This window comes from Macaca fascicularis, chromosome 10 (genome assembly GCF_037993035.2).
Source record: "Macaca fascicularis isolate 582-1 chromosome 10, T2T-MFA8v1.1".
Classification (NCBI taxonomy): Eukaryota; Metazoa; Chordata; class Mammalia; order Primates; family Cercopithecidae; genus Macaca; species Macaca fascicularis.
In genome coordinates this window covers 1,286,893-1,296,221 of record NC_088384.1, presented here as the reverse complement: position 1 = coordinate 1,296,221, position 9,329 = coordinate 1,286,893, and the positions used below count along the sequence as shown (strand labels likewise).

General features: G+C 65.4%; 1 protein-coding gene across 4 annotated transcripts; it reads right to left on the bottom strand.

Annotated features, from left to right (window-relative positions):
• Window positions 1–1,999: 1,999 nt before the first annotated feature.
• On the bottom strand, window positions 2,000–8,981 carry MAPK11 (mitogen-activated protein kinase 11). 4 transcript variants are annotated; one of them, XR_012418593.1, is made up of 12 exons: window positions 8,459–8,646; window positions 6,091–6,220; window positions 5,839–5,897; window positions 5,641–5,752; window positions 5,528–5,557; window positions 5,398–5,445; window positions 5,205–5,319; window positions 4,812–4,883; window positions 4,498–4,577; window positions 3,889–4,074; window positions 3,625–3,798; window positions 2,000–3,327 (listed from the first exon to the last, which is right to left on the bottom strand). XR_012418593.1 is itself a non-coding variant. In XM_074003483.1 (12 exons), exons 4-12 carry the CDS (start codon window positions 5,731–5,733, stop codon window positions 3,248–3,250), a joined length of 771 nt encoding a protein of 256 aa, XP_073859584.1. In that variant the 5' UTR covers window positions 5,734–5,752; window positions 5,839–5,897; window positions 6,091–6,220; window positions 8,876–8,981; the 3' UTR covers window positions 2,000–3,247. The 4 variants fall into 4 exon arrangements, 3 of the variants coding, with proteins under 3 accessions (XP_073859584.1, XP_045219325.1, XP_005566972.1); XM_074003483.1 differs by lacking the exon at window positions 8,459–8,646 and adding an exon at window positions 8,876–8,981 and having other exon boundaries at window positions 3,889–3,967; XM_045363390.3 differs by having other exon boundaries at window positions 3,889–3,967; window positions 6,091–6,336.
• Window positions 8,982–9,329: the final 348 nt, after the last annotated feature.

Sequence of the window (9,329 nt, the reverse complement as noted above, 5' to 3'; positions counted from 1 at the left end):
AGGTGCCGACCCTGGCCCGACCCCGACCCAGGCAGCGCACGGCCCCTCCCCCGCCCGGGGACCAACCGGCCCGCGGGCGGCGCGCACGTGACGCCCTCGCCCGCCCTCCGGCCCCTCCGGAAACCCGAGGCGGCCGCCGCCGGGGGAGGGCCGGAGCCTGGGGGGAAGCGCAGGGGGAGGGGAGCGCCGCCCCGCAGCTTTGTCCCGACCTAGGGCCGGACGCGGCGCGGAGATACCCCCGTCAGCCTCTCCCCTTTGGCTGAACTGCCCCGCTCTGGGGGTGGAGCCGGGAGAGTGGGGAGCTCCTGCGGAGACCCTGGGCTCCAGTCCTGACTGCCCATGGTTCCAGGGCGCAGGGCCCATCCTTGACAGCCTGAGCGCTGACTTCTATCGGCAGTCCCAAGTTGGGCTGAGCCCTGTGTACCTAGAGTCAACTTCCCACGCCACCCCCAAGGATGCCCTACCTCTGCGCCTGATCCATCCATCCCCGAATGGGGGGTCCATCTGCACCTGTCTTGCCTGTATCCCTCTTTCTACACGGAGGGGTCTGTCTCCCAAAATCCTCAGGCTGCATCCCCAACCCCACCCCTGTGGCCACTGACCCCGGGCCTCTCAGTCCCATAGGTACCCGAGGGCCCTTTTGGACACCCAACTCCTCCCCCTGCTCCCCCCATCTGCGGGGTGACTGCTGCAAGTGTTGCAAGTGCTGGTGCCCCTGCCCGTCCCATCCCTGCCTGTCCTGTCCTGCAAAACCCAGGCTGAGGGTGGCTGCACTGTCTCCAGCAGGGATGGGGACCTGCTGGGGCCCTCAGCCTGACCCCTCTGTGTGGGCGTTATCCTCCCATATGTCTGGCCCCATCCTAGACCAGATGCTCTGGTGGGCCAAGCCCCACCCTGACACCCCCTCCACAGTCCAGAAACCTGGGTCTGAGGAGGGATGTGGGTGCACCCCGGGAGCCCACTGGGCTGGTGGGTAACAGGATCGCTAGGGCCCTCTGCCCCGCCCTCCGGCCATGAATCAGCAGCTCAGCCGCTCAAGGGCGGGAGGAGCTTTACACCTGGGCTTTGGGCTGTGTTCCGTGGCATTCATCAGCTCGTGCCCAGTGAGCAGGGGCAGCCCGGGGCTGCCCAAACCACAGCTGCCTGTGGCCTGCACCCTTTGTGCCCTGGGCTGCCTGTGGCACTCCATCTACCTCTTTCAGGAAGCCCAGCTGCCACTGCTGTCCCCCTTAACTCCCCGTGGTGGAGCTCAGGGGTCCAGAAGGCCCCGCACAGACCAGGCTTCTGAGGTGGGGCTGTGTCCCCATTCTGCTCCCACCCCCAACCGCCAACACTGGACTTCCCCCAGGACTGACCACTACACTGATGAGGCCCCAGGAGGGCCCCCAACTCCCAGACAGTTTCCACCCCTACCCAAGACCCAAGCAAGGGCACAGACTGTCCCTGGCCCCTAGAGACACTGCCTGACCCCAAATGGTCTGGCCCCTCCCCCACACGTAAGCTGCAGAGCATAGTGGGAACGGGACCAGCACACACATTCTCTGGGTTAAAGTGGCCTCTTTTTCCTTCACCAGGAAGGAAAGGAAAGCTATTTTCCCTAGCCCACCCAGCCCCCGCCCAGGGATGGGCAGACCCTTGCTCCCTTGACACCCAACTTCCCCCCAGCCAGCTTCCCTGACCACTGAGGGGTAGGGAGGTGGTGTCTGGATCTTGGCCCAAAGCCAAGCCTGCCCAGTACATCCCCACAGGGCAGCTGGGGTCACCATCTGGGTGGCCGTCCCACCCTGTGCCCTCAGAGCCCACCCATCAGCCGTGTCCTCCCCTGGTCCCCCTGGGCTCAGACCCTCCAGGGAGCAGGGAGGGTGCCAGAAGATGGCCACTGGTCTGACTGGGGGCCTGAGGGATCTGGCCAGCTAGAGGTGAGTGATGCAGAGTGACCCAGACACTCCCCCCATGCCCAGCAGTGGGGATGGCGGGGGCAGCAGGACCTGGAGTGGCCTTTGGATATGAACCGAGCGAGAGAACCCCCTTTATTGTGCACCCCTGGTGCAGGCACTTGACACCCAGGCTTCCCTGGGCCCCTCGAGGCAAGAGGTCACCCCCTTTCCAGGGCAGAGCCATACCCCCAACTCAGCTCTGGGCAGGGTCCCGTCTCCGAGGTTACTGGATCAGCTCCATCCTGGGACAAGGAAAGAGGACTGACCCGCAGACCAGAGCACCTCAGATCTCCGGCTGCAGGGCCACAACGGTGGGCAGAGGTAGAGAGCGGGCCAGGGTGCGGCGCACAAGTGTCCGAGTCCAAGTCCACACCCGCGTGTGCTACCTGCCTTAGCGTCCCAAGGCCAAACCACCCAGTCACCCCCAGCCTCAGGAGCCTGCTGCGGGTCACATATCCGAGGAGAAAGCCCGTGCTGGCGCTCATGTGGCTGCCCTTTCGCCCACTGGAGCCCCCAGTCTGAAACACCCCTCACAGCATCAGGAACTGAGGAGAGGGAAGGCAACAGCACGCCCGCCCCAGCGCCAGCTTCTTGCCAGGCATGGCTGCTGGCCCTTAGGCGCCCACAGATTCACATGCACCATATCACATGTGCCCTGACATATGAACACGAGGAGTGCACGCTCATCCACATGTGCCCACACACACCCACGGGTGAACACAAGGCTCCAGGCAGCTTTTCTCATTTGACACCTGGTGGTTGTCCGTGCCCAGCCTGGTGGCACACTGGCTCTGCCACTCCTCTTAGACCTGTGGGTCTCAGCACTGACCAGGACAGCCCCCTACTTCCAGGCTGAGCAGCTCTAACCACTGAGACCTCTCCCTTTGAGTCTCCCAGGGTCCCGGCCCCAGCGTGTCCTCCAGAGAGCCCTGGGACAGAAGAGACCCCAAGGTTGACGCTCCCCAATGGGTCAGCCTGGGACAGACAGGGGAACTCCGCAGGGGTGCCCTTTTGGCATCCAGGACCCCACAGTCAGGTCCCAATGGAGAGCGCAGTAGCCAGAAGGGAGCAGGAGGACCAAGGTAGGCCCAGGGACACTTGTGCCCAGACTCCTACACATGGCAAGCACATGTACACACATGTTTGTGCATGCATACATGTGTGTAGATTATCCTGAAGGCGAGGGGTCCTAGGCCAGGAGTCAGTGACCATAGGAATGTGGGAGGTGCCTCTTGAGGAAATCGGACCAGCTGTGGAAGGGTGCAGGCCCAATCCCCTCCACAAGCTCTTAGGGGCTGCTGGGCGGCACCTCACTGCTCAATCTCCAGGCTGCCAGGCGGCTTCGGTGGCTCTGGGGGCTTGAAGCTGAGGACTTCCTGGTAGGTGAGCTCTAGGAGGTGAAGGGAAAGGGTGAGCCTGTGCCTCGCACAGCCCAGCCCCCCACCTGCTTGTCTGGCACCTGCCACCCAGCCCAGGCCCACCACCCTGTGACAGCAGCCTCAGCAGAGTCTGGGAGCCAGAACCTGCCCTGTGCCACTCCCCAACCCCACCCACCCCCAGCCTGTGCTGGACACCCGAACACCCTTCCACACCTGACCAGTCTGGAGAGGAACCGGGGCATTTCCTGCCTCTGGGGAAATGGAGCCTGCAGGCCCCTGGACACACCCACAGCCACTGCCATGCCCACCCTTCCACTCCTCCAGCGTGCGCTCCTTAGCCTCAACGCTCTCATCATACGGCTCGGCCTCTGGCTCATCCTCAGGGTCATGGTACTGGCTGAAGTAGGCGTGGGCCAATGCCTCGGCAGCACTGACCCTCTGGTCACTGTCCAGCACCAGCATCCTTCCAAGGAGGTCTATGGCTGCAGGGGAGCCAGTGGCAGGGAGGAGAGGGTCAGCTCTGTATCCAGGGCCAGATATGGAGCCCAGTCTAGCCCCAGGGCAGTCCTCACCCAGGGGGTTGGCTCCATGGAAGATGCTGCTCAGGTCCTTCTGGGGCATGGGGGGCAGGGACTGGATGTATGTCCGGGCCTGGAGGGCACACGAGAACACCTGGGGAGGCTGCTCACTCTCTGCCTCCCTGGCCCCAAACTGGGGCTTCTCTTGGCAAGCCCCCAGACTCAATTCACTCCAACAGGCTAGGACGAGGGCACAGGCAGACCAGTGACTCTCTCCACATAGGGTCCGGTGACTAGCTCCTCACTTGGCCCCTAACGCCTGCAGGAGCTGGGTCCAAGTACACTCCCTCCACCCAGCCCAACCCCACTGCCCTGGCCAGGCACTGCTTGCTGGGGTCATGGTTTTGCACTCACTGTCCCTGGTGTCAGGAACATCTTCCCCCTTCTCCTGTTTCCCCTGCAGAGATTGGGCACCTGACGTAGTCTCTATCCCACCACATCCCATGTTCCCCATATTGTCCCCACATTTCCACACCACCCTCTCCCCGAGAGAGCCTGGGACTCGACCAGCAGAGGGAGGAGACTCGACCAGCAGAGAGGCAGACTCGACCAGCAGAGGCAGAGAGCCTGGGACTCGACCAGCAGAGGCAGGCACCAACTCACGTGTTCCGAGGAGATCTTTGCCAGAACCTCGGGGCTGGGTGTGCCCACCACTTCCATGATGCGCTTCAGCTGGTCAATGTCTGTATCACTCAGGAAACACCCACGGGCCAGCCAAGGACCTCTCTTGGGCCCCCAGACCCAAAACTTTGGGGCGCTGCCCAGAGCCCGCTCTCCTAGAGCTGAGGATGGCCAGCCCAAAGTAGCATGGCATGGGGGGCAGAAGAGGCAAGACCCGCCAGAAGGGGCCAGCACTGGTCCCTACCCTACAAGAGGGGCCCTGTTTGACCCTGCTCCCCAACCTGAGCCAAGGATACAGTCGCTTCCCGGGAAGAGGGCCTTGCCCTGGAGCAGCTCAGCCATGATGCAGCCCACGGACCAGATGTCCACTGTTTGAGGGCGAGGGGGCCTCCATCAGTGTGCTCACCCCAAGTCCCTCCTCCAGGAGACCCACAGTCACATCCAGGCCCTGAGACGGGCAGACCCCCTCCTCCGCCATACCCAACCCCCCTGGGCAGGGGGAGGCCTGTAGCTGCAGGGCCAGAGGAGGCCAGCACCCGTCATGCTCTAGCGGCCTCTGAAGGGCTGCCTTTGAATGTGGGTCCCACATTCTTGGGGACCTTGCCCGCCCCCCAAGACCTGGCATGCAGAACCAGTCCAGGGCCAGACGAGGCCCTCGGCCTTCGTCCCCCCAGGCCTTCCCCCTGCACCTGTCTGGTTGTAATGCATCCAGTTTAGCATTATCTCAGGTGCCCGGTACCAGCGCGTGGCCACGTAGCCGGTCATCTCCTCATCTGCCTGGCGCGCCAGCCCGAAGTCCAGGATCTGGGGCGACCACGAGGTGTTCTCAAGCTCCTCACGGGCTTCGCCACCGCCCCGCCCATCCCTGCCCTCGGGCCTCACCCTGAGCTCACAGTCCTCGTTCACAGCCACGTTGCTGGGCTTCAGGTCCTGCAGGTCACGCGGAGCGTGAGCACAGGAGGCCGGGACGGAGCCCTGCTGGACCCGACCCTCACCCTGCGGTCGCACCTACCCGGTGGATGATCCCGGCCGAGTGGATGTACTGCGGGAGGGGGATCGTGGTGAGCGCCAGGCCCGGCCCGCCCGCCCCCCGCGAGGGGACCCGCGAAACCCAGGGCGCCCTACCTTTAGCCCGCGCAGCAGTTGGTAAACCAGGAACTGAACGTGCTCGTCGCTCAGCGCCTGGCACTTGACGATGTTGTTCAGGTCGGCACCCATGAGGGTGGTCACCAAGTACCTGGGGCGGGGTCAGGGGGTCAGGACAGGGCCCCACCGCCGCTCCGCGAACGCGCTCCCCGCTGCCTCGCCCGCCCCGCCGCTCACACTTCGCTGAAGTCCTCGATGGACGTGGCCGGCGTGAAGACGTCCAGAAGCCCGATGACCTGGGTGGCAGGGGGCGTCAGGGCCGGGCGGCGAACCCCCGGCTGTGGTTCAACCCCCCCGGGCCCTGCCCCGCAGGGCCAGGCCGTGCCCCCTATGGCCACGCCCCCATCGCCAGAGCTCACCCACCCATTGGCTGCGCCCGCGGCCCCGCCCCTGGACGCGCCCTCCCCCCACGGCCCGCCCCCGGCTCACGTTCTCGTGCTTCAGGTGCTTGAGCAGCCGCAGCTCCCGGTACGTCCTGCGCGCGTGGATCAGCGACTGGAAGGGGCGCGACAGCTTCTTCACCGCCACCTTCTGGCGCAGCCGCGCGTCGTAGGCCGAACTGGAAGGCGGGCGAGTGAGGCGGCGCCGGGAGGGGTCCGAGGGCGGCCGCCCGCGCGCACACGCGCTCCCGTCCGCACGCGCGTGGACCCGGGCGGCGCCGCTCTCGCCGCTTCTCTGTGGGGATGGGGCAGTGGAGCTTTTCCGCCCCGGCCCCGGCCCCAGCCCCGCCGCCCCAGCTCGGCCTCCCGCCTCGGGCCTACCCTCTCCGAGCTTGCTGGGAAGGAGCCCCTGGGGCTGGACCGCCATGCGTGTGTTCGCCCCTCAAGGTCCTGGACCTTCTCTGTCCCCTGACCCCACTGATTCCCACTCCCAACCAGGGGCCCCCATTCAAAGCGAGGCTGGGGGAGAGGCCCCCCACCCAGCGTGGAAAAACACAGCAGGAAAACAGCCACTGGCATTCACCTGCAGCAGACCGGCCTCCCTCTGCCCCATAGACCCCATGGTCCCAGGAGGCTCATGGAGGGGGATTCTAGAGCCACCTCAAAGCCCCTGGACCCCCAGTGCCTCTGAATGTTCAAAATGCGGAGGGAAAGTTGGTCAGAGTGTTTATTGCATCATTATTTGGAACAAAACCTGGACAGAAGGTGATGTACAGCTGAGGGCGTGTGCTGGCCCCACAGAACAGCCCTTCGCCCAGCCCCACTTCCCAGAGGTCCAGACCCTCCACCCTGCACCAGCTTCCTGAGCGCACACTCCCTTTGCCAGTGACCCCTCATCCCACCCTCCCATGTCCCACTGCCCTCAGCCCTGCTAAATAAAGGCAAGGCCTTTGCACAGCCTGTTCCCTCTCGCTGATTCTTGCCCCTTCTCTCCCTCCTACTTCTGTCTCTTGGGATCCTGTCCCAGAGGAAGTGGAGGCTGCGGCCACCCCCCATGCCCACACAACGGGGAGCAGGGGCGGTTCCCGCTGGGTCTGGGATGCTCATGGGCCCAGGTCGAGGTGCCTGGGGCAGCCATGCTCCCAGCCTACGACCAGGGAAAGGTGCTTCTGAGGTGGTGAGGCGAGTGGCCCCGCACATGGGGCAGCAGGTTCTTTTGGCCAATTGTATCTGTGTGGTCAGGTGACAGGAAATTGGCACCCGGTCCGCACCCTTGGCAGTGGAACTGAGAAAATGGGCCAGGGGTGCAAGGGGGGAGACCAGGCCTCACTCGGAGAACTGGACACCCCTCAGCAACTCCCAGAGTCCAGCTAGGCCCCGCCCTAGTTCCCTATGGCCACTCCCACACTGTCCCAGACCGTTTTCCTGCCCTTGAGGTCTCAGAGAGGAAGACAGATCTGTGCTGGCATGATGGCTAGCATGACCCACCTGCAGCTTCTGACGGATGGCTAGGGACCACGCCAGAAGACAGCCTGCCCTGGGACCCCCAGCCCTGATGCTGGCTCCTGAGCTCTGAATCTGGTGGGCCTAGAGATCCCACTTCCAACCTGCAAGTGCCTGGGACAACGCCCTGCTCTGGCTGCCTCTGCCTTCACGCCCCACCAGGACCCCCCAGTGGGGCAGCAGCTAAGGGGCATTGGCCGTGGTGAGGACTCAGCTGCACCTCTCAAAGCCTGAACCCATGATCGGCCTCCCAGTCAACATGGAAGCTGAAACTTAGGACTCTTGGTAATCACCTCACCCTAAGCCCCTCCAACCCTGGCTGCCCTGGTAACAGAGGCCTTGGCCCAGTCGACCCCCTCCCCCACCTAGATTCTGTCGTCTTCCTGGGCCCCAGGCCAGGTCCTCTGGCCCCAGGGCCTAAGTGGGGTTTGTGGTCTGAGGGGGAGCCTGAGGCCATCCCAGGGGGAGAGGTCTTGGCTTCCGGGAGCGGGGCTTCCCTTTTCAGACAATAGCCCCCAGCCCGGGCGGGGGAGGGGCATCCGCTAGACCCAGGGGGCTGCCTGACCCGACTCAGTGGGTGCTCAGACATTTAGGGGCCCGGACATCAGGGTGGCTCGGGGCTCGGTCGCGTGAGACCCACCCTCACGTCGGCTGTGACCCCCCAGGCCTCAGGCCTGGTGGGGGGCGGTCCGAATCGGGCGAGGCCGGAGGACCCCCTCCCTCCCGGTAACGGCGTCTGCTTGGAAAGTTTCTTTACGCCGCCCCCCCATTCATTCCTCAGATCCGCGCGGCGCCCGGGGGCGGAGGCAGGGCGAGGCCCCTCCCCACGCCGAGAACCTCGCGCGGGCTAGGAGGGGACGCGCTCTCCAGCCCGGCCCGGCCCCCACCCAGCACCCCCTGTGCCCCGCCCCTACCAGACGGAGCCGTAGGCGCCCGAGCCCACCGGGCGCAGCCCCTGCAGCCGCTGCGGCACCTCCCACACGGTCTTGTTCAGCTCCTGCCGGTAGAAGCCGGCGCGAGGGCCCGACATGTCCGGACCGGCCGCCGCTCCGCCCGGGGCCAGCCCCGCGCCCCGCGCCCGCGCCCGAGCCGAGCCCGAGCCGAGCGGAGCGGAGCGGAGGGCGGCGGAGGCGGTGGCGGCGGGCGGGGCGGGGCTCCGGGGCGGGGCCGGGAGGCCCGGGCGGATTTCCCGGGCTGGGTGGCTGGGGCGTGGGGGGGTTCCCGAAGACAAATGCGCTGCTTCCTGCGCCTCGGAGGCGGCGGCGGAGCGGAAACCAGCCCTCCCCTTCCCGGGGGGGCGCCAAGGGCGGACACCTCCCTCCAGCTCTCACCTCCTGGGGGCCGCGCGCTTCTCCAGATTTGCGCCCGCGTCTGGGCTCGACCCGGGCTTCCCCACCCCGGCGGCGCCCTCCCCAACGAGGAAGAACCGTCAAAACCGAAGAAGCCTTGGGTGAACCATGGGAAGTATTTTTCATCAAGACAGAAATAAGAATAGCACCTCCCAAAGACTCGGCACTGGATAGGAAAATAAGCCGAAAGGCGTTGGGACAGGGCTGGCCTGGCTTTCTCACGCAGGATCTGCAGGCCTTGGTCTGCGGCGCGCCTCGGAGAACCTTCCAGGCCTCCTGCCCCGGCTCGCCCTGACCTCCCCTCTGGGAGAGGTGCGACCGCTGGACTGTCAGGACCAGGGACAGCGGCGTCACCGCGGGGCCTTCCTACCCACAAACAGCGGCCCCAAACGGATCCTTTTTGCTGCCCAGAACCTTTCCTCCTCCTTAGCTGCCA